Raw genomic sequence first — 25231 nt, 5'->3', positions numbered from 1 at the left:
AGGGACGGTTTTGATCACAATGGGACGAATACAAAGTTGGAACATTTTTATCATAATTTGTGTACCTGCGATCAATGCAAATGGTCAAAACTATCAATTTTAGTGCGTTGTTAGTACATCAGGCTTCTTTAAAACAGGCAAATTATCGATGTATAGACAAATACATAGGCACATGCTACTCGATATATACCGTCGAAAATCTTTTATACTGGACGCTCGATGCCCAAAAGGGACGGTAGTTCGGAAGGGACGACAAAGGGACGGTGTGGCATTAAAAAGGACGGCAAATCGTCCTATTTGGACGATCTGGCAAGACTGCATTTGACAATCTTGTTCCGTTATATGCAGAAGTTAATTGTAATACTCCAAACCGCAATGTCGTCGTTAGTGTACTAACGTGAAATGAAATGTAAAATACCATAGACAATTGCTTCCAAAGCTTGTTCGAGCTCAAGTTTTTGACGTCGTTTGATAATGTTTTTATGAATTTCTATAAGGGTCGTGTATAAGCATCCTTATAGTTTGACATTTTGACAGTTCGAGTCGTCAATCGTCAATGTCATACATAGCAATGCTTTGAGGTTACGTTGTTTTTATGGAAAATTCAATAAAATAAGAAATTTTGTATAACAAAGCAATGGCTCAATTGATACGTGCGGTGGGATTCAAACCTGTAGGAGTTATAACTAGGAACTTTAACAAAATCGTAGTAACAGACGACGGATCTACGATAGTTGCACTACATAGAGATCAAGAATTTCCTTACGAGCATTCAAGACCTCTTCCTGATGAGGTTAAGGACGAATCTATCCTGAGAATGTCTGATTACAAGGAGGTGAAGAGAGTTTTCCATAATGTAAAGCCGGAGATAGCGAGGCAACAGTTATCTGCAATGACATTGACTACGAAGCACCGCTGGTTCCCGAGAGCGCGAGACAAGAAAGCTAAGAAAACTGAAATGGATAGGCCATACTTGTAAATATGCAAAAATAAACACGAGCTCTAGTATAGATTTACCTAATAGAATATACTTTAAGGGTATGAGAAGCATGCATTGTAAAGGAAGTAGTGGCAACATTATTTTTAGGTGAATAAAAACTGTTTCCGAAATAAAATACTTTTATTTTCAGTACATATACCATATCCTATAATGTTAAGAACATATCCATCAACTTCAATGATAAACAGAGTATTATAGAATTATCCATTTTACAGTTACAACTCAGGTCCCTACTCTTAATGATCATTATCAGTAGAATTTACAATAGATCAAACAATTTACAAGACTAGACCAGACACAGGTTGTATTGTCACCAATTAAAACAAGTTATAGACATCACTCACATTTATCAATTCCTGATTTTCTGGGTGTCTGGGTTGTTATTCTGTCCTATCAGACAGGTCATGACAGTAACAGTTTCTTGAAAAAATGTTCTTAAGACATAAAACTAACATGCTTAGTAGCTGGCCATAGCCCATAATTGGAAGGGCTTATAACTGCCACAGAATGCATGTTTTTTTTAGTTTCAATGAGGGTTATCGTTTTTTGGTCACCAGTTGGCACCTCTGTTGATGGTGGTCCAAAAGAATAAAGAACAGCGGCGGCGAATTCATACGCGTTAGCCCTCATTGGATGAGCAAAATGTACTCTCTTCAACCCAGAACCCTAACTTACCATTTCAATAAAAAAAAACATATTTTAAGAGCTTTTAGCCACCAACAGGCTTAAGTTACCTACATAATCATAGCTACACCTTAGAGAAAAATTGTAAGACAAATATTACTAGCAAAGGCACCTTGGAAGCGGCAATTTTACTATAAATCTGAATCATTTCTTCTTTAGCCACTCCATTTTATGCCATTGTAATGAGATGTAAAATGTTTGAAATTTTAACTCCATACCACAAAGTTCCACTCAGTTCCTAAGGTGAAATAATTGTTGACAATGGCCCAATTTTTTAATTTCACCCACACAACTTAGATCAGGTGTAATTTAAACGGCTTTTATTAATGTCCATTACCACTTCCTAAGTATTTCCTCCATAACATTATAACTTGTGTATCAACTAGCCATAAAATGTAATGAAAGAAGTGCCTCTTATACAATATCTTTCAACTAGACGTGAGAAGTGTGTCAAACATTACTATAACATGGGTAAGATCCTAAATCATTAAAGCAGCCCACTTTCAGCTACAATACAATGTTTATCACAGTAACAAGCAAACTGCTTAACACTATCATACATCTCTATTGTTCTGACACATCTCCGGCAAGATAAATAAATGTGTTAACAAAAATATTAGTCTGTGATTATAATATAATCTTTATAAACATAGAAGTACCTATATATTTTCAAAATATACTGTTAAATTATTTATTCTTATCAACTATCACATATCAGCTTCCCTTGGTGCTTTTGTAACGTAATATTGCACTGAAACTCAGTTTCATATCATAGAATCTAATGATAAAATTTCGTAAATAGGTTAAATATGTAAGACAAAAATAGCTTAAACTTAACAATTCAACAATGTAAGTTACAAATATCTACTTTGCACAAAAGACCAAATTGTACAATGAATGGCGGACTTCAAATTTAATATGTGTAACAGCATTGTCTATTACCAAGATGTGCCCTCGACTATGTACAGTCACGTCTGAAAATATCGATACGGACAAAGTGCCAAAAATATGTATAGGTACACAACCTTATTGCCCATATAGTGAGCAGTATACATATTTTTGGCACTTTGTCATCCATATCTATATTTTCAGAAGTGACTGTACCTGTATTTTTCAAACGTCAACGTTTGACAACCGGAATTACCGCATAATTTTGATGCGTAATTTTGTCTTCGAATACACCTCATCAAGTGGCATACGTCATTTTTGAGTTGTTGGAATTTCTATTTTAAATTTAAATGACGTAATAGGTCGGTAGCCGACGCCGACGACGGCCTACCACTAATACAATGAATGAATCTGCTATTTAACCATAGGGCCAACCATAGTGCAAAGATCTTGATTATGACCTGTTTCTTGGTATCTAAAATAGAGCTCTTTAACGACACGAATGTGCAGCCAACTGTCACGCTGGCAGCGGACAATGTGCCCGCGCGCCGTGACACTCGCCGAGACAATGACACGCTGAACTAAATACTGTTAAACACATCCATTACTTTAGACAGCTATCTTGTTGCACAAGTGCCTAATTCCAATTTGTCCCGACTTCGCATTTATGGTTAGATTTTCCTTTTTTTCTGCAGTCACTTCCATGTACGGATGTCACTGCCGTGGATAGAAATTATGCTCATTTACGTGCACACACTTGCGTGTCACTTCCATTTGAGCAAGTTGAGTTCTATAACTTCTCATCTAATCCATAGCTCGTCATGAAATTATTTGTATGTGCCTTTGAAAATGATTACAAAACAGAAGGCGGCATTAGCAGCGCCCATTAACCCTTTTATTGGCAACGTATCTCACAAGATATATAATTCTCATTTTGTGTTTTTTTCGTAAAGCATTTTTTTGGTCTATCAGCGAGGTTAGATTGCCCTCGCGTTTTTTTTTAATTTTCCAAGAAAAGGGTAGATTTCATAGGTGTATATATGTATACATTGACAAGAGCCCATTCAATGTGAAGCCGGGACAAATAGGACTAGCCCCGCAATTCCCAGTCTTGAAGCAATAACTTACCTACTGCTATAAAAATAAACTTGGCCTTAACAAGCGCATATTTACTTTACATACAACATATAAGAGTCATTTTATGACTTAAGGCTAGAAGACTTGTACTATGTTGTTGAATAGATATCATTTATAATTTACTCTAATTTAAAGAAGCTTTAACATCTTATATAATTTACTGATACTGGACATAACTTTACTTATACTACACAGATCATACTATAAAAATAATTAATTACCTTTGGCTCAAAAATAAAATGGCATACGATATCAATGCTGACTTTAAAAATCACAATTCAACTCTAAAAATAGAGTGTTACGGTTCCCTAACATGACTATAAGTAAAAAAGAATTAATGAAACTGAAAACAGTTTAAATCTAACAATCACTGATAAAAACCTCGAAGTCCAGCATAAACGATACAATTTCGCGTTAATAGTGGCGGCTGTAGGAGCGGTCGAGGCTCCGGACGCGATGAGGCAGCCTCAGGTCGCAGGAGAGGCTGTGGTAGGCGAAGGGGGTTCTGGGTCAGCGGAGGCGGAGGCGAAGGTCCCGGTCGAGCGCCTGGAGCTGGCGCAGGAAGCCCTCGTTGGGGTGGATGTCGCGGCGCGCGCGCACGGTCGCCAGCGCCTCCGTGAGCGACATGTTGCGCTTGATCATGAGGAACGCGATGGCGCAGGTCGCCGACCGGGACACGCCCATGAAGCAGTGGACGAGCACGCGACCTGTACACACGGGTTGATTAATGGTTACTTTCGCTGCCAAATCATTAGCCACTTATTGGCTCTGAGATCTGAGTACTAGATACGATACCCGTAGGTATGTAGTACTCTGATGTTTATTATATTCATTTATGTATGCAATTGTAAAACGATCCTTAGGAAAATGAGTGATGTAAATTTACATCTTCAAATTTACATAAAATGTATTTACATAATATGCAAAAAAAATTGTGATGTAAATTTACATTCAGATGAAGATTACATAAACTATAGGCTACGAGAGTTGCCCTCACTTTTATGTAAAATTTCTGATTTTTTCTAACAGTCTACATTTTATATGAAACTAGCGAGTCTAGCGACCCGCCCCGGCTTCGCACGGGTTACACAAAAAAGGTGAAAACCGCATGAAAATCCGTTCAGTAGTTTTCGAGTTTATCGCGAACATACAGACGCGGCAAGAGCTTTGATTTATAAGGTGTAGTGATTTCCTCTCAAATTGTACACGTTTTCATCACTATTCAATTTCAAGTTTAAAAGAGAGCAGGTTTGGAAAAGTACAGTACGCGAAGTAGGCACCTATCAACATTATACGTGCGTTTATTTTAATTGAAAAACGTCTCGTACAAAACGCCATAAGGCATTATGTAATAATCAACCGAAAAACCGTATAACGCAAAAAATACCTTATACGGTTTTTCCCCAAGGTAACTACTAGTGTAGGTACGAGCCTAGATTAGTATATGTTATTACTGTGGTACGAGTACCTGTAGCTTCTAGCAGCATAGAACAATCTACTGGGAAACACAGTTCTAGCAGGTAAGCACGTTCGGTGTGCTCGTGTGTCGATCCATAATAAGTGCGAGTAGGACTCGCGCACTAAGGGTTCCGTACCATTACGTAAAAAACGGCAAAAAATCACGTTGTATGGGAGCCCCACTTAAATATTTATTTTATTCTGTTTTGAGTATTTGTTGTTATAGCGGCAACAGAAATACATCTGAAAATTTCAACTGTCTAGCTTAGAGATGGGTAGGGGTGAGTAAATACTTAGTATTTACTCAGTATTTACTCAAAGCATACAGTAAATACTCGTATTTACTCATTTTGGTGAGTAAAAACGATTATTAACAAAATTTCAATATTTTGGTGAGATTTAAGTACTAAATTGGTTTTTATTTAATTGTGTTAACGTGTATTAATGATATTTATGTTGTAAGAAGCTTATTACGCTTAGTTTTGGGCAAAAAGGTGATTATCAGTGAGAGGTAATTTGGAATTTAGCGGATATAGACGTGATAAAGTATAGTTAACAATTTTGTTTTAAATAAGAAGGTACTTAATTACTTTCAAAGTTACTTATTTACTTACGTTCTAGATAAGTGCATGTTGCAAGCTGATTCAAATATTAATGGTGACCTTAATTTCTGTGACATAAGTGCTCAATTTTGTTTATTTATTTTATAGAGTTAATAACGAACCATTCCTGGCGAATTTATTTTCTAGATAATTGTTTAATTTATTGAATGTTTTTTAATCTATTATGTAGAATTTAACGAAACTGCTGACATACTATTGTAATTTAATAATTTTGAATGTACCTATAATTTTGATTGTCTCTGTTATTTTTCATATTCAATTATTCATAATGTAAAAAACCGACAATCACAATATAAATTCCTAAGAACCTACCATGTGTAATTTTAAGTGCAATTGTATATTGTGAGATAAATAAATCATATCATATCATATCATATCATATACAGTTTTTAACCAGTTCTTTATTAAAATAAAACTGCGACGAAAATACTTTACAATATAGCTCTTACCAGATAGCGCGGCGATTGTTACATAGTATTTATAGTAGTTCTTACGGCTAACTCTTTGTCTATTGTAAGTAAAACCGCACGTGCTACTGCAAAAAAGGTTTGGTCATTGGCATATAATTCTAATAGGGTATTTGACTACTAGTCAAATCAGTTTCTTTTTTCGAACTGTCAAAACGATTTTGCTACTACGGAATTTATATAAAACACTAGCATGTGACGTCACAATCAAATTACGTACTCTTTATTGTTTTATACGGGCTTTAAAATAGAAATTGTGTCTAAAAATAACTGCTGTCTACGTTTCTCTATTAATCTTCTGGTGCTTTATTTTATGCATGATGTAAAATAATTAATTTTAAATACAGTCAAATACGCTATTGTCTTATCAATATTCGGTAATCTAAAATATTAAACACGAACTTTCATTGGGCATATAATAATATAATTTGGCTGTGTATAATATTTTATTGTTTTATTTCTTTTTAAAATGTGGTCTCCTCCTCCTCTTTTTATCGGTTACCTCATCACTGAGGGTCGTGGTCACTTCTAGGTAACTTCTAGCTTCTTTTGGACAATTTGCCGCTACTTCTTTCTGTCTGTCGCCGAGTGTAGGGCACCGTGGAGCGTTACATCAAGGGCTGAGCGAATTTGGTCTGTCCACCGCATTGGGCTCCTGCGTCTCGGCTTATCGCCTTCGATTTTACCAGTGATTACCAGCTTTTCCAGGTTATCACTGTCTTTCCTGGCATTGTGGCCAAAATTCATAAAAATACAACTCATATTGATTAATTTAAGGCTCCGTTTTTGTTGCCAATTTATTAATTTGAGTACCCATGGCCAAAATGGTTACTGAGTGGGACCCACGGAACACCATAGACGGTGCAGGCCGGGGTTCAGGCAGACCGAAAAGGAGATGGCAGGACGACTTGGACGCATTCTACCCCAAATGGTGGGAAAATGCCGATGACAGGGTCGAATGGAAAAAACGAGGGGAGGCCTTTGCCCAGCAGTGGGACACCAAAGTAGGCTAACTAAAAATAAAAAAGCACCCATATTTTTTTTAAACTACCCAAATTCGATTAATTAGTCGACCGGTTAAATACGTGGCAATTACAATGGAAAACTATTAATTAGGGAGGAGGGGGAGAGGAGTTACAAACTTTGTGACCTCACTTTAACTTCACTTGTAGTCGAAAATTGTTTTGATTGTTTGTATTCGCGATACAACTAAATAAGCTAGTTTTTGAAACGGTATATCGTATCGGTTTCGTGTCATAAAATTTCTAATATTCCTATTATTTAAAATATTTTTATTAAAATAACTATATTTCATTCAATTTGCTAATTTCTTTGAAAACAAAATTGTCAAATATGTGAAGTCACACGAGAGGGAACGAGATTGCTAAATGTGAAATCACTAAATTCGTGTGATGTAATTTATGGATGACCCCCTAGGCCAACGCTCAAAAACCAGTGTAAGTAAGTTCTCCGATAAATATATATTTTATATCGGATAATGCGCCTTTGTTACGCATCTCGTTGACATATTTTAGACTGGTTCTGTAGCGTTCGACTCGCCGAAACTCAGTAACCGTAGAGGGACCCCACACAGCCTCGCAATTTTTCCGTAGTTCATTTTGAATCTTATTGCAAGTTCCATAGAAATTGTAATTCAATAACCGATTAAATTGACCGAACCGTTTTTTATTGAGTGAGTAGCACGTGCGGTTTAACTTACAATAGACAATGAGTTAGCTGCAAGGGCCAGCTTGAAAATTAACGACTATACATAGTACAGCCGTATAGTATACGCGGTCAAAGTTAGCGATTCTTTTTTTTTGCAGGTAGTAGCACGTGCGGTTTTACTTACAATAGACAAAGAGTTAACCGAAAGGGCCAGCCTGAAAACTAACGACTATAATTAAATCATATTTTAACCACACTAAATACATAGTTACGGTATACGGCAAATACGGGTATTTTAGGTAAATATTTGGTGGGTTTTTACTAACTACCCATCTAGTTGCGGCCAACTGCTGCTTAAAAAGCGTCGTTCCACGCTGGGTTCCACTCTCCCATTAAAATAAGTGACTGAGGACTGGAATAGAATCCACAGGTCCGCCTTTTAGAATCCTGAATCCCCGTACACGCCAAATTACGTGTTTTCGCGGCACTTACGTCCTTTTATGAAGAGTTTTTTTAATGAAAACTCAAAAATGACCCGACCGATCATGTTTAAAATATTTTTTTCTCAAAGTGTTTTCTAGGGTCTATTCTCCTGCTATTTTTTCATATTTTATTAAACTTTGTTCCAAAAGTTATAGAGGGATCAACATTATTTTGGCCTTTGGAAACGGTTTTTTTCCAAAAGTAATAAATTTGTCGAAAAAATTGCATAATAACATTGAAGTTATTTTTAAAGACCAATTTAATGATGTGCCACACTTTGGTGGTTTTAGATTTTTTTTATTGTGACACTTAGTTACATGTATGGAACGCCCCTCTTAAAATATATTTTTTTACTAATTGGACTACTAAATCCAGTACAAAATACACATTTATTTCAGATTTCTATACCCTGTCAGAAGTGTCAGCACTCTAAATAGTTTATACCCACCAAATTGGGTATAAACGAGTAAATACGGGTAAATTGAGTAAATACTGAGTATACGGTTCATGAGATACAGCCTGGTGACAGACGGACAGACAGAGCCGAGTCTTAGTAATAGGGTCCCGTTTTTACCCTTTGGGTACGGAACCCTAATAAAAACGACAGATTGTATTTTTTTTAAACCACATCAATCAAGCATACGGCCCGCCTGATGGTAAGCAGTTACCGTAGCCTATGGACGCCTGCAACACCAGATATTGTCAATTGTCAGTTGGATTGTAATATCTAGGTTGAACCTGCAATTATTAGGTAGCAAACCATGTTACGATAGGTGCATCAATATTACTCTCCTATTACGCAATTAGCATGTTACGCTATAGGAATACGTATTATTTCATAAATAGAAAAATATACTCACTTCCTCTAGAAATGCCCTCGTCAATAAAGTTGGCAGCGATGTGGAAATACTTGGATATGTCGGTGGTGGGCAAGTCCATCATCGGGAAGCCCTTGTACCGCAAGCCGGGACAGTCGCGGTAGTAGAGGTGGTCGGTGTCGACCTGTGTGTACCGCTTGCCCTCGGCGGTGTTCAGCACGTAGGTGATGCCCATCCGGCGGAGGAACGCCTTGTCTTTTGCGGCCACCCTGTATACAAGGATATTTTAAGCGAGGAATTTGTGAAGCACCGATAGAGTTAGACCAAGAAAAGTTTGCAACGATTTTGATATCAAACTTATTATGACGTATAAATAACACTTGCACTGCGTATGCGATCAAAATCGTTGCACTTTTCTTGGTCTAACTCTACCTACTTACTTGTCATGATTACAGTGACAAATTCTAAATTTCATAGAATTGTGTCTTCTTCTTCTTTTAAAATTATGGCTTCAGCCCAGTGGGACTATTTCGCTAGTATCAAGGTATTAAGAGGTTTAAAAACGACAAAAATTGTACGGTTGTACAAGACAGTGTACGGTGATTTGTTAGCTCTTGTAAATCGATAGCTAGACTTTACAAGAAGCACGTGGACTACCGGCCGTTGACTCCAAGATGGTGGTTAAACGCGCTTCAAAATTAATTCTCCATTCACTGCACACTACCACATTAGTTTACTGTATAATAAGCTATCGATATTAAACTTTAAACAATATTAATGAGCAAAAAACAAAGTAATTAATCACGATGCTAACTATCAAGATGGCGCTCGAACCGGAAGTCCATAGAATTGTGTCGCTTAACTTCAAACTCGGGTAAATCCAATCTGTCAGATTAAGCGATTTTGGTTTTAAGAAAAGGTAATAGGGTAGACATTTGCTGAGAGGGTCGAATGGATTTACCTGAGTTTAAAGTTAAGCGACAACGTAGCTTAACTTCAAACTCGGGTAAATCCATCTGTCAGATTAAGCGATTTTGGTATTAAGAAAAGGTAATAGTGTAGATATTTGCTGCGGGTTGAATGGATTTACTCGAGTTCGAAATTAGGCGACATTGAAATGTGATAATCTGTGCGTTGTGGTGATTTGTTTATTATGTTTACGATAAGAAAATGACGTTTGAACATTCACCTTCACATGATTTTACTAAATAATTGTAACCGACTGCATTTACTAAACTAAAATAAAAATTAATTTAATTTTACAAACTGCTGCAAAGGTAATAAAAACATAAAAACCATGCCATTACGTTATTATACCCCATTTAGACGTTAGCCAGTTTAAAGCTTTGCTTCACGATCACCTCACATACCTAACTGTATTTAATAAACCTGGTAGGCTGGTACCTTGTTTTAACTCTTGTTAGGCGTCTTAAGTAACTATTTATTAATCTGTGTCTTATAAGTGAATCTGTAGAATGTGTTACTTAATTAATGCTACCTCTTTAAAAATATGTCGATTTAATTCGGAAATTCTGTCTAATATCGTATATCTACATAATGATGTAAACGTTTACGTTTCTATTGTTCCATTCTCTGCATATCAGTAGATTCGGTAATATGACGTTGGAATCTGAATTTTAATCAATATTGAAACCTAAATGTTGTCGCGACTCGGTAAGTACCTATTTTAGGAATGTATTACGCGAGTGACCTGGTATTCAGGCTGGCTGTTATTTCGGGAATCTGCTTTCACGATTTAAATTATAGTGAAAAACCGGCCAAGTGCGAGTCGGACTCGCGCACGAAAGGTTCCGTACCATTACGCTCAAAAGCGACAAAACAATCACGTTTGTTGTATGGGAGCCCCACTTAAATATTTATTTTATTGTTTTTAGTATTTCTTGTAATAGCGGCAACAGAAATACTTCATCTGTGAAAATTTCAGCTATCACGGTTCATGAGATACAGCCTGGTGACAGACGGACAGACAGCTGAATCCTAAAAAATTAGTAAGCCGAATAAGAAACACTTGAATATCTTTTCACTAATCGAATTGCGTCATAGAGTGGGGTTGCTTCGATTCTACGGGTAATATATTTTGGTTGATTAACAATTTTTTTAATACAGTTGCTCAAAAAGTGCTACTTTACGTAGCTGTTTAGCGTGCGGAAAGTTGGTTTTCGCGAACTAGTGCTTTTTACTTTTCCAATTTTTTTAAATTTATTCTTGTTCCAATTCATGACTACTTATTGATGAGTGTTAATATTAGTTTCCTTTAAACGTTGTAATCAACATAAAAACCTACTATTAATGTAAGAATGCGAAAAATATACATATTTTATTACTTACCTCTTCATCATTATAACACGTCTATTTTTTTATATATTGAATATTGAAAAACCGTTCTTAATAAGTTGCCTGGATGGAACGGAACGCCTGTCAAAGAAGAGGCGTTTTTTTCTCTCTGCTTTAAGTTTCCAAAGGCAACATTCGATAGTTTTTATAAATGTACAATACACAAATAATCGTAATTAACGATATTTGGGTAATAATAGTAGAATGTTTTATATTTACATTTGTTTCTGTCTTATAGAACATGCATTAAAATAAAAGCTTTCATTGAAGTGGGTTCAATAATAATAACACCCAGTTAAAAAAACACCTCTTCATATTAATAATATAAAAGTTTTGAATTCCTTACTTGTTGTTTTTCTTATTTTTTTGCAACTGTACTAAAAAACGTCGTTCGATACACGTGCGGAAATGTCATTCTTCAGTAATGACATACTTTCCGCACTAGCATCGAAATGTACTATTAAACTATAAAGAGTTGGTTTTTAAAGTCGAGCTTAAGAATGTATTCCTATGGTTGGCAACCTTAACAGAAAAACAGAATAAATTATTAACGCGTCCAAAAACAAATATCTTTAGTTTAAAGGGGGCCACTGACTATCAGTCCGCCGGACGATATCGGCCTGTCAGTTAGAACAAAAATTTGACAGTTCCGAACAAGCGAACAACTAACAGGCGGACTGATCAGTCAGTAAACGGTATTTAAAGGGTAAACTCGATGATAAATTATCTCACGAATCAAGTTAGTCCCAATCTACGGTAAAGTCGGTGAATCGTATTCATACTAAAGGTATTTTTATAGATACTACGTGTATCTGTAAAAATGCAATGATATACTAGTAAATAATCCACCACTAAAAATAATAAGATGAACAAGTTAAAATAATATAGGCGGGCTTCTTATTTCAACCTATGTCATATCTAAGATCAAGCCACCTTTTTTGTAATCAAAAATTTAATTTAGTAAAAAATACGCCCATCTTTTTGGAGGCTACGATACCGCGAAGTGAGGCGAAGTCCGCGAACAGACGCAAGAATTAGCACTTCAAACACCCCTAGGGGTTAAAAATAGCCCTATACATTTCCCAAACAAAGTTAACTTTACGTACAAGTATGCCCGTAAGACGCAATATAATTTTCCAGCTGTCGAACGGAAAAGTAGTTTTATTATTTGCGCAGCGGAAAACGTGCGTGGGCCGACAATACGTGGATGGTGAGCTATATCAGTATTATTGAATACTTTATAAGGACCGCCTCTGGGGATGCGTACTAGAACAATAGAATTAGCTAATGCATAGATTAGGAGAGGATGTAGTATATGTACTTATATATCTTTGAGTGGGAAGAGGTAGGTACAGTGGCAGTCAAAGATATATGTTTACACTGTTGCACCTGACGCCTTTGCAATAAGGTGAAAAGTGTAAAGATATCTTTGACTTCGACACACATTTTATTTCCTATACCTACATTCGCTTTTATGATTCGTCCTTCCGTAGTCCGTACCTCAGAAGGGAAAAGTACAGTAAATTGTTCTTTACCTATAGATCACAGGTAAACCTATAAGATGGTCAAGCGTGAGTCTACTTTACGAAAACAATTATAATTACATTGGAAAATAAATATGTAATAATGTACGGCCCCTAACTCTTACCCTCCAGGATCATCCCAAAAATCTGAACTGTGTTCCTTCCAATTTCATACAAAAATAATCAAGACTTCATCTCACATTCATATTATGGAACCTACAAACATGAAAAGCCCCTAATAGTTGGCCCCACAGAATTAGGAAGCATAAATTTTAGGTCTGTGGTTGGCCCTAAGGACTCATTCGCGCGGTCGATAATATCTAAAGGGGCCCACTGACTATCAGTCCGCCTGACGATATCGGCCTGTTGGACAGTTCCGAACAACTGACAGGCCGATATCGTCCGGCGGACTGATAGTCAGTGGGCCCCTTAATGGTCATCAGTGTCATCACTGTCATCAGGAAGCTATACCTAGTGCTGATGATATGTCTAGGCAATTTAATTTAATTAACGATCTACAGGTACCCCAGTTATCGTTATCTTGTTAATTACTTTAATTGCCTCGGTAGCTTGATTTACAACTGAGACTTGGCTTTGTTTTCAGTCCTGAGTGCACACAGTACACTATGACTAAAGCTATGTGGGCAGCCGCCTACTGACAGATTCATCACGAGATTTATTTATATTACGACGATTTTAAACACGTGGACAATGGTTATACAATTTATATAACTATTTGAGCTATGTGCGTTGACCAGTATAAATCGAACCTACGATCGTGCATAGTTGCTACGAATCTAATAACAGGCAAATTATTAGCCCAGTGACTGATGAAGAGATGTAAATATAGGAATATAGGGGCAAATCTATTGGAGTCCCCGGCAAGCTCGGCCGAATTTCACGTTCCCATACAAACGGAGTGTCGTTCTCATTTTAAAACTAGGTGTTGGATTGTAAACGAGACTTTGCATATACATGAGGTATATCTAGGTCTGTAATTAGTTTATATAGTTCCAGTTTATAAAATAAACGAAATAGAGCAAAAACAAGTTTTGTATGAAAATTTTAAATTCGCTGTATTTTTTTTACTATGGTATCTGAAGCTACATAAACTAATTACAGACCTAGATATACCTTATCTTATTGTAAGTACAAAGTTTCAGAGCAATCTAGCTAGTCGTTTTAAAATGAGAGCGTATATGTGGTATTTTCTATAAAAAATATTGAAAGCGCGTTTATGAATAACGCAAGAAATCTGTTGTCCAATTACAGAATTTTTAAGGTAAACTGCAATATTATTATACCTTTTGGCTATTGTAAAATTCCCATCTCTTACCGAGTGTAGACGAGTCTAATGCTAAACCAATAGGCTTTTGATATACGAATCCCGAGTCAGTTCCTAGTTCCAACACAGGATCTCTTGAGCTGACGAGCGTTCCACGCGCTTGTGTAATCAAACTAATCAATGTTAGGTACGTGCTAAACTATAAATGTTGGATACTCACCCATCCCCGACGTAGAGTCCAGGATACACCTCATTAACGTCCGGCGTGGGGCTGTAGGAGTGCACGTCCATCGGCCGCCGGTACGCGCTCAGCGAGCTCAGCACGGACATCGACGACGATGAGCCGAAACTCTGCACACGAGAGCGGCAAGTCACACAACATAGAAGCTGACCCATCCCCGAAAGTGTGTCACGGACGTGAACGTTTGGACGTCGTTTAGCTAAAGGGACCCGTAAAGGGGCCCACTGACTATCAGTCCGCCGGACGATATAGGCCTGTCAGTTAGAACAAAAATTTGACATTTCCGAACAACTGGCAGGCCGATATCGTCCGGCGGACTGATAGTCAGTGGGCCCCTTAAGGCCGCTTGTATAACGTCCTGTTTTCGCCGGACAATTGTCCGTGTCAGGCGTCAGGCGACGATGTCTTGTTTTCTTGGGTGTAGCTATATCGGTAGTCAACTAGTCACATACTAAACTGGACGTAGTCGCTTAACACGGCCATTTGTCCGGCGAAAACACCGGACGTCTACAAGCGGCCTTACGCTCCACACACCTTACTTAATTCAGTGACTGACCACAGGGACACAGCAATACGTATAATATCAAGGGCCTGACACACTTTGATAGAGAAAGATAGTCTTATTGCGATTCCTATAAGAGGAAAGAGAAAATAGTGCCACGCTTTGTCCTTATCACCGACCGGGTTTTTTTTTCATGGTCGGGTTATGGCAGCATAGGCAGGAGGCGATGACGAAATACCGAAATTTATAAGAGTGAAAGAGAAAAAGGATTATGCTGCCATACATTAACCTGTCAATACATGAATATGTCTTTCTCTTACCCCTGGTCGCTCGGTTTTATGTCTATAACTACTATACTATAGTTGGTCAAGCAAATCGTGTCAGTAGAAAAAGGCGCGAAATTCAAACTTTCTATGGGACGACATCCCTTCGGGCCTACATTTTTTAAATTTGCCGCCTTTTTCTACTGACAAGATTATCTTGACCAGCTATATGTCTATGTATAATATAGAGGAAATTATAGAAGTGTCAACGTATAGCTGTCATCAGTTACTGAATTAAGTAAGGTGTGTGAAGCGCTTAACCTGTTGCAATTGAAACCTCATGTTTAAAACAAAAGTATTCAATTGCAAATTCTTGCGGGTTTGATCCTTTTTGCGAAATTACGTCCTTTGTGTTAAGAGGAAACGCGGTGGCACCTGCCCATTTAAGGGAGTTTTCAGAAAATAGTGTACTTACCCAATTAGCATGTGTTGTCAAGAAAAGTTAATCATTGTCAATTTTGTGACGATAATTAATTTATTATAATAATAATTTGAGCTCTTTCAAATGGTACCTACCCCACTTGACCTAGTATATAGACTTTAAAATTTGGCCCCCTTTTAATATTGGTAATTTTCCATAGTTAATATAAAAATATACAAAAATAATATGTATTTGTTTGGGTTAGCGTTGTTCATGACTATTCTAAATTTTAAATCGATAGCTTAAGTAGTTCTCGAGATGGTTAGCGATGTGACAGACGGACAGAGTAGCACCATAAGGGTTCTTTTGTACCATTTTGGTACGGAACCCTAAAAAACGATTAACTTTTCTTTACTACCGCTAATTGTGGTACAATATTTTCTGAAAACTCCCTTCAAGACGATCTAACTAACGTTTTGTTCTTCTGTTACCACTTTTAACTAAAATTTTATAACGTCCTATAGGATGGTGTTCCAATACGAAATGTCAAATTTCTTTGTCCAATGTCATTGCGTCTCACTCTCTCATTAAGCAAAATGTGAGACGCAATACACATTGGACAAAGAAATTGACAATAGAATCAATAGATTATCCTTTAGTCTGAAAATGCCGATAGAGTAGATAATATTTTATCCACATTATAATTTTTCTGATACTAAATTGCGGGAAAAATAAAAGCAACCACAAATAAATTCATTTTAGCGCGGCGGTAACCATTTCACGGAGACTCACCATTCGAAATTTACATCGGTCAGGGGAGCGATTTTTGAATTTCGATCGCTCGATTTCGTCACTCGAAAATCGGTGGAAAACGACGAAATGCAAATTTTTGAAATACGAGCGATAAAAATTCGGAATCTAGTGGTATTTAACCACTCGTTTTCAATTCTATTAGTAGAATTTAAATGCCTAGTAATGGAGATATTATTGAACTAAATACACGAAATCGAAATTCAAAAATCGGCCCCCTGTGATCATGCATTTTGTGACCGGACATTCAAGAACCATATTGATAAAATTGCAGTAAAAGTAAACAGATGAGATAGAGACTATGAAGCAGAGTCCGCCTTTCCTCTTAAAAGACACTTTTAAGATACACCAACGATAAATTATCTTTTACAGCCACAATATATAGGTACACGCTCACGCTATCTTCTTAAAATGGTCTTAAATATAATTTACACAAGTTATGATGTTAAGAACGTGAAAAGCAAAATACTTGTGACGTTTAGTCGTACGATTTTGCTAGTAAATATTTACTTCTCTAAATATAAACAGTTTGTATCGATAAGAGGGTAAACGTTCATGTCATTGCTCCGATCAATAATAAATATTGCGGGTAGGTACTTTAATTCAATACAAAGACGTCTGTCCGTGATAACATCAATTGAAATACCTACTGAGTTTATGGCTAGTCTTTAGATTTTCGTATTAGAATAGAATAGGTATTTAATTAACAATTTACATAATTCTAATGTAGGTAGATAATTGAAAATAAAACATGCATCACTAAATATGATATCAGTTTATAAATTCGGCATCATATTATATAAGTGGATAAGCATTTATTTACCAGTTGACAGTCTGCTACCTACCTATATACAGTATACAGTACCGGCCAATAATATATCACCTTTGAGTGTTTTGTATGAGCTTGTATAGAGTAAACAATATAGGTTAGTTTGTAGATTGCATATTTTACTAGTCATTTTAAACAAATATATGATGAATATTGCAATGAAATACTGTGAAATACAATAAGATACTCAGCATATGAATAAAAAACCTCTAGTAAAAAAATGAAGTTAACAATACATTTTAAAAAAACCTCTATGAAAAAAACCATTACATAAGACCAATTGTGTCGTTTTCAATCAAATGGTAACACATTGTCGCTTGCCATAAGGACGCTCTGACAGGTTATTCGAATAAAGATACAATCTAATTTCGTCATTATGGTAAGCGACAATGTGGTACCTTTTGATTGAAAATGTCACAATTTCTCTTGCCCAATAAAATACCTAATTGTGATTTGTTTACATAAAGATACAGACTATAGGTATAAGGCTTCCGTTTTTCCTTTTGAGGTACGGAACACGGAACCCTAAAAAACAAGAAAACATGTCTAATTTAATTTCAATAAAATTATTTACCCTTACCCTGCATATCACAGCAGTATAATTTTAATATAAAATAGCTAGTGATATAGCTGAGGGACGTGACGAGTAAAAATTTAAACGGAAGAGTTTTTTTAGTCACTGAGGTGAGACGCAAGTTTCGCGCGGCGCGCCATAGTACCTTTCTAATTTCCTGGCTTTACTTTAAGCCCCCTCTTAACTGGCATTTATTTTAAACCATATAACAAAAATATAAATAAGACCCGCCAATGTTTGCATAAGTACCTAATAAATTATTGCCAGATTGACACACATAAGTTAAAATTAGTTCATGTAAAAATAAACCATTAATAAATCCCTCTGTCGAAAATAGTGTGCCAATGGTCATACACAAGGGCCTGACACTCTTTGATAGAGAAAGATAGTCTTATTGCGATTCCTATAAGAGGAAAGAGAAAATAGTGCCATGCTTTGTCCTTATCACCGACCGGGTGGCATCATAGGTAGGAGGCGATGGCGAAATATCGAAATTTATAAGAGTGAAAGAGAGAAAATCCTATGCTTCCCAAACGTGGCGCGTCTATAACTTGTATATACAATATCTATGGTCATACACAATGTATGGAGTGTATGGACTGACGTTTATCTGACATGGCTATTTTTACGTTACATATACATTTGACGTTCCCCTCCCCTGCAAATATCGGCAGACTTTATTGTACAGAAAATTGTGGCGTCTCCGTTTATATCCTCCCAGATATTAATATATAAAAAAATAATTGTACAGAAAAACAAACTAAAGGTTGATAGTATAACAGGCTGACTAATTTTAAAAGTGATTTTTCCAGACAACCTTTGGAATATTTAGCATAAATTGAATTCTAAGGCCTATACATAAAAATTTAATTAGATTGTTAAGTTTGTCACATCAATCTTGCACATCTGGAATCTGGATTCATGTTAGTACGAGGTACGAGTGATGTTATATGATGTTATGCTCGCATGGGATGGCATAGTTTTCATTATACAAGGGCAATTTTCTTAGGAATGGTGTTATTTACAAAGTGCTGGTGCTCACTGTACATCAAATTGAATGCTAAGTATCACAGATGGAAAAATATTTTGTTGTATGTCAGAAGTAGGTAAACTACTTTTTTACACAACAACAGCTGATAAATTTGAATATGTCGATCAGTTCCATCTTTTATGTAAAAAAGTTTCGATTATTTTGGTATGAACAAATCATGGACACCACAAAATTTGGCTACAATTATGACTGCCATAAAACCCAATCCAAGGTAAAATCAAACAGATAAAATAAAAAATCAAATTGATCAGCTAAACTTAGGGCCACTTCCACCAACCCACTAACCCGGGGTTAAGCGGTAAACCCAGTGTCAAATTGTACTGGTAACCATGGTAACTCCATGTTTAACCGGTTAACCCCGGGTTAGTGAATGGTGCAAGTGGCCCTTAGAGAGCACAAGGGACACACAAATAAACCAATTGATAAATACCATTAGTGTTCGCAGGTAGGATCCTACCCGTTGTTCATTAGCAGCACAGTATTTGTGTCTCGGAAACAATGTGCACTGCTGAACAGCCTGAACACACCATCACTTTATTATTTAAGCCAGTTATTGTAGCCAGCAGAAACCGATTAGTATCAAGTACAATTAATAAAAAAAACATAAGCCAGACTCCCAAATTTAGCCAACTTAGGCAAACATCTTGAAAGCGACATAATATGTACAATTGCACATTTGTTATGAAAGCTGATACTAGGTAAGTTTGCATAAATGAGGCGACCTTGTGTCCATGACTAATACTTTTGTACTAAAAATAGCACTTGTGTTGCTGTCAACACTAACCCTGCCTTTATTACATTATACTTTTCCAGTTAACACATAAGTACTTGAGAATGTACGAAAATAAACAGTGCGCGTACTTACCGTATCCCTGTAGCTCATTTTTGTAGGAGTTATAATTCAATTTAATAGCTGAATCCCTTTTTATTTCCACAAGCGTCAACAGCGCGGAATTATGAGGAAAAAACTTAATATACTATTAAACAAAAACTGATGGCAAGTATTGTAAATTATCACGCGCCACACACGTTGTGTACAATACAACGTCTTCACTGCAAGTGCAAATACTGCAAACTGCAATTCAATAATACATTACGAATAAAATAAATCAGAATGAATGAATGGCCAACGGTGGTTGGTGGGGGTGTACGGGTGTACTATAACTATGACGTAAAACGAATGAATGAAATTATTTGATGGTGCGTCCACACCGCGGGACAATATTGCCAACGTGACAAGAAGCTTGATTTTCTTATGTTGGGTACAATGATTTCTTTTTCATTTTTAACTTTATGTAAATGATTAGGGTATACACCACGTATGCACGCACGATCAATATTTGTCTCCGCAACTATTTTGTCTCTCACCTCACATCAAGTCTATGGGTTTACATGGAAGTGCGCACACGTAGCAACGCGACTCCCGGAAGACTTTTTTGTCCACGGGTTCGGAGACAAGCCCGCGACACAACTGTCTCCTTCCCTGTTGGTTTCAATGCAAGCGCGCGCACGGCGACAAAAAAGTTGCCGGTCTGCAAGTCTCCCGCTTGTCGCATCGCAACATGCGCGCACTTTCATACTTACCCATAGGCTTGATGTGAGAGATAAAATAATTGCGGACACAAAAGTCGCTCTCGTGCGTGCATCACGAGTCACGAGCAACTTAGTCGCAAGGCGATTTATTTGTCGAAAAGAGACAAATAAATCGCCTGGCGACTAAGTTGCTCGTGCGTGCACACCCTTACAGGAGGTCCTTGAAATTTTATTGAATGAATGGAAGACACCTCTTGATTATAAATATTATAATAAACATTAACATATTTAAATATTCTTGAAATATACACACAATGTTTATGACATGACTTTCTTGTTAAGGTCCCTCCACACTCGTGCGCGAAGCCGGGAACGCGAGTGTGAAGTCTAGTTAGCTGCCAGCGAAATCGACTCCACACTCGGGTTCGCGGTTTCGCGCCACGTAGTCTGGAGCGAACTTTAAAATTAGCTTTGTCCACGGATGTAGAGTTAATAAGCCGGATAGAGTACACTGGCCAAAAAGTGTGTCCACGTGAGTTGGCCGTTGCATTAGGGTGACCACACGTCATATGTATGTGGGATATTAGGATACGTTGGAATGTATAGTTTGGCCAAGATCTTTTGTCATTCGTGCATCAGAGTGTGTCAGAGAGAATCATACTGTCTTTTCCCTATGCTAATATAATTTCTCCAGAAAAGGGATTGATATAGTTTTTTTTTAATCAACGTTTCAGTAATTAAATATTATGTATAAATGTGTCTGTAATGTTTAAGGACTGGATTTAAATTTTAGTAATTATATAGCTCTCGTTACGTCAACTAAATAATTAAACATGTCGAAATAAAGATATACCTATTTAGGTAAATTTATTTTTACATTAAATACGTAATAAGAACTCTGTAAGACCGATTCACATCGTGCCGACATCATAGTCACCCTAATGAGTTTGACAATGCTTGTATTTTTATCGTAAAATTGAATAGTTGTTTAGGCTTACGGCTTACCTGTGAAAAGATATACCACAATCAACAAAACTTTCACTTCTACAACCTTTCACACAACAACTTTTATCCATTTTATTTCATATTATGCAAATAAATCCTGAGCGCCGCCATTCACGTGCTTTGAAAATTTCTTCAAAATATGTCATCAAGTTGGGGATACCAACTAATATTCAAAGTTACTACAATGTCTACCATATTAAAATTGATGTATTGTGCACATGCTTGGTTAAATCAGTTAATAATATTGAACTCATAAATACTACCACAATGGTATCTTTTTAACATTGGCAACATGTGCGAGTGAGACACCGTGACCCCCTTTTGCTATCTCAAGTGGACCGTTTTGTCTAGTCCGGTACGAACACCTTTTTGGTTCGGTGTTAAGGTTTAATTTAGTATGGCAAAAATCGACAGCTTGCTCCACCTTAGGTATAACTTTATGCTTCACACTAACAAACTACAGTGTCTATGGTTTGTCTATTGTTTGAGTCTCCCGCTTCTTTGTGTGTTCCTTATCTGTGGACAGTAAATGACATCAAACTTCGGGAAAAAGTCTTATTCTACTTTCCTTATAGTTTCTAAGATAATAATGACTTCAGTGTGATAAGAACCGCGTTAAAACTATTATATTGATGTTAAGCTCAGTTTCTATAAGTTTTCGGTAAGATGGACGAGAAGGAAGAGTTACATCTAACCTCTCAAGAGCTGCAAGTTTTGTCGGAGCTTGATAGGTAAGCAAAGCTTTGAATGTTTTACAGAGTTTATAACATTGTAATTACTACACTATTGTAGTTATTTGTAAAGTATAACATGAGTTTCACACAGAACTACGTAGTACGTAGCGTACATTTGGTGTACGTGATACAATACATCTACTGTGCTTATACTTTGTCAAAATACATCGGCTGTTGACATACAGTGGCTCGTATTTTCATAATTTTAGTTAAAGATTTACAGAAGGACGAGATTTATTAAGAATAATATTGAAGAAAACTTGAGACAAATAAATACAATAACAACAGAGCTATAACTAACCTAACAAGAACAAACATACACAGCATGAACATGAATCATAATATTCTTTTCTCCAAATTTCAGTCGCCAGTTTGGCTTCCTAAAACTTCGTGGCAGTGAACATGTTCGGACGAGAGCTCTTATTCTCAAGGCTGTTAAATATTTAGAGGGAATGCTGGTACAAGTTAAGGTAAATTTAAGCTAATTTTGCAGTTTTACTCAGGGTGGTATGTCTCACGATAGTTTCAGTTCGAAGTTACGGTAATGTTATATTTGCATACATACAGAAAGCTTACTGGTTCTATCATACTATAAGGATATTACACCAGTAGAAATTTTATCAGTGAGGTTATTAACACTTATTGCTGCTAATTAACCTGCTTGGATGGATTGATTTTGATAAACTAGAAAATTAAAATTGTTCATGCGCTTGACAATTCTGCTATGTGATCTGTCAAAATTTTAGAAAAGAAGATCTTATATGAAGGGTACACGGAAAGAACATGTAGAATAGAATAGAATCGTTTTTATTACTCACTCACTACTCACTTTTTTAGGGTTCCGTACCCAAAGGGTAAAAACGGGACCCTATTACTAAGACCCCCCCGGGCGACATCAACAATACATACGATGTGGCTGTACTTAATAAATAAAATAAAATAAGACTCTGCTGCCCGTCTGTCCGTCTGTCACTAGGCTGTATCCCATGAACCGTGATATGATGTAATTCTGTTGCTATAACAACAAATATTAAAAATCAAATAAAATAAATATTTAAGTGGGGCTCCCATACAACAAACGTGATTTTTTTGCTGTTATTGCATTGCGTAATGGTATGGAACCCTTCGTGCACGAGTCCGGCTCGCACTCGGCCGTTTTGTTTTGGAAAATGAGATTTTAACCTTTCGTATGCTTAGGAGCAGATCTGTTCCATATATATTAACTTAACCATGAAGATGTCAAGATTGCTATCTACATGGCAAATTTTTGACAGGTGCATACGAAAGGTTAATCTCAAAATGTAAAGCCCTCAATTAACTGTTGATTAGAACTTCAATTTTAAATATACCTTTTTTTTTCACTTTAAAAACACCTATACACGACAATAATATGGTTAATTTACTTATAGTTTGTCAAAGGACTGTCTCATTTCAAACATAGACAGAGAGAATCATACTATCTTTGTCTTACACTAGTACTAGCGCCCAAAAGAAAGGGATGAGTATAATTTTCCTGGTTGTTACTCACTGACAAATTGGTTTGACCAACTATATCTACATTTTTTTTTGCCTGCCTGATGGTAAGCAGTTACCATAGCCTACCTACATCGTTCCTTTCAAACCGCGATATCTCAAAATGTTGTCACAGTGACTAGATGTTCTTTCTTTATATATTTCGCATTTTTTAAAAATAAAATTTATGACATAATAATGGCTTTAAAAACTGGGTTGCAGGAGTGAGAAGAAGTTATACTGTAAAATTATTATGATCCTCATTCTCTGCAGTATATCTACAGTGTTCATTCCTGTTGTCATATTATTTATTAGGTTTTTATTACATATCCACAGAACAAACACGTTACCATATAATCGAACTTAAACTGTTGTGAGACATACTAACATTAAATAATATCACGGCGCGAGTGACTAAAACAAGCGAGTCTAAACCGTGATATTATTTAATGTTACCAAATATTCAAAAAGCATTGTTAAGCAATGTTTGCATGCTGATGGGTTTATCTTAAATACTCCTCTATTATTCACGACAGAAAGCTTGTTCATAAGGCCACGGACTGGACGCACGCGGCGCGCGTCGTGGCGAGCGGGGCGGCGAGCGGTTCGGCAAGACGCCGCCACTGTCGTCCAAAACAGTCAAATGTATGTCAATCAAAATGTAGGTTTTAATGAACCTGTTTTGGACGACAGCAGTGGCGGCTTGCCGCGCCGCCCGCCGCCCCGCTCGCCCAGTCGTCCAGTCCGCGGCCTATTATTCCTGTAAACTAAAACATATATGTGTATTATCTTCAGGAGGAGGACAGGGCCAGCTCACCGGGGGCCCGGAGGGATATCTGCATAGATCCCAAGACATACTGCAAGTTGGGACACTTCCATCTACTGCTAGAGGACTATGCTAAAGGTTAATACAATTTTTTTGTGAGTTTATTCTGAACATCGGTGAAATATTATTACACACAACCTATAAGTGGCAGAAATAGATAAACTCACCACTCAACATTGGGTCAAACATGGGTCAAACAGAAACTTATAATTGGTGCAGGATAATATGAGCTCCCTTCCGAGGTTTTCCAGAGCGTCTACAGTATGGGGTTCTTCAAAAAAGGAGTGTACAGGTTTTTAAAAGGTCGGCAACGCACATGTTACACCTCTGGAGTTGCTGACGTCCATAGGCTGCTTACCATCGGGCGGGCCGTATTCTTGTTTGCCAACGATGTGGTATAAAAAAACATATAAGCAGAGACTGAGATGAGGTAAAATTACAGATTACTATTACAAAATTAAACATATATTAATTATCTAGTCTGGAACAAAGTAGAAAACCGCAATTTTAAATGAATTCCATGTACCCATATGTGAATGAT

At 36.8% G+C, this 25231-nt stretch overlaps 3 protein-coding genes across 4 annotated transcripts in view; 2 read left to right on the top strand and 1 right to left on the bottom strand.

Moving 5' to 3' along the window:
* Window positions 1-556: 556 nt before the first annotated feature.
* Window positions 557-980, top strand: LOC134756028 (large ribosomal subunit protein mL42). Its single transcript, XM_063692801.1, has one exon. It carries the CDS (start codon window positions 638-640, stop codon window positions 977-979), a length of 342 nt encoding a protein of 113 aa, XP_063548871.1. The 5' UTR covers window positions 557-637; the 3' UTR covers window position 980.
* A 121-nt stretch (window positions 981-1101) lies between these two features.
* Window positions 1102-20106, bottom strand: LOC134756020 (dual specificity protein phosphatase 13B-like). Of its 2 annotated transcripts, XM_063692792.1 has the most exons (5): window positions 19946-20106; window positions 19511-19597; window positions 14610-14740; window positions 9269-9495; window positions 1102-4416 (listed from the first exon to the last, which is right to left on the bottom strand). In XM_063692792.1, exons 1-5 carry the CDS (start codon window positions 19961-19963, stop codon window positions 4220-4222), a joined length of 660 nt encoding a protein of 219 aa, XP_063548862.1. In that variant the 5' UTR covers window positions 19964-20106; the 3' UTR covers window positions 1102-4219. The 2 variants fall into 2 exon arrangements, with proteins under 2 accessions (XP_063548862.1, XP_063548863.1); XM_063692793.1 differs by lacking the exon at window positions 19511-19597.
* A 2036-nt stretch (window positions 20107-22142) lies between these two features.
* Window positions 22143-25231, top strand: part of LOC134755978 (lysine-specific demethylase 6A) — a 49376-nt gene continuing 46287 nt past the window's right edge. The window contains exons 1-3 of the mRNA XM_063692706.1: window positions 22143-22349; window positions 22717-22822; window positions 24660-24768. Coding sequence (XP_063548776.1) covers window positions 22285-22349; window positions 22717-22822; window positions 24660-24768 — 280 coding nt within the window. The 5' untranslated portion in view covers window positions 22143-22284. The remainder of the gene's footprint in view (window positions 22350-22716; window positions 22823-24659; window positions 24769-25231) is intronic.

Source organism: Cydia strobilella, chromosome 3, assembly GCF_947568885.1.
Source record: "Cydia strobilella chromosome 3, ilCydStro3.1, whole genome shotgun sequence".
Lineage (NCBI taxonomy): Eukaryota > Metazoa > Arthropoda > Insecta > Lepidoptera > Tortricidae > Cydia > Cydia strobilella.
This window is presented reverse-complemented; position numbering and strand designations above follow the sequence as displayed.

Excerpts from the sequence above, each read along its gene's own strand:
- LOC134756020 (XM_063692792.1), bottom strand. Across the intron at positions 14,741-19,510 it reads CCTACCTGCGAACACTAATG|AGTTTCGGCTCATCGTCGTC; the intron begins GTATTTATCAAT and ends TCTCGTGTGCAG. Across the intron at positions 9,496-14,609 it reads GGACTCTACGTCGGGGATGG|GGTGGCCGCAAAAGACAAGG; the intron begins GTGAGTATCCAA and ends CCTTGTATACAG.
- LOC134756028 (XM_063692801.1), top strand. The coding sequence starts at position 638 with ATGGCTCAATTGATACGTGCGGTGGGATTCAAACCTGTAGGAGTTATA.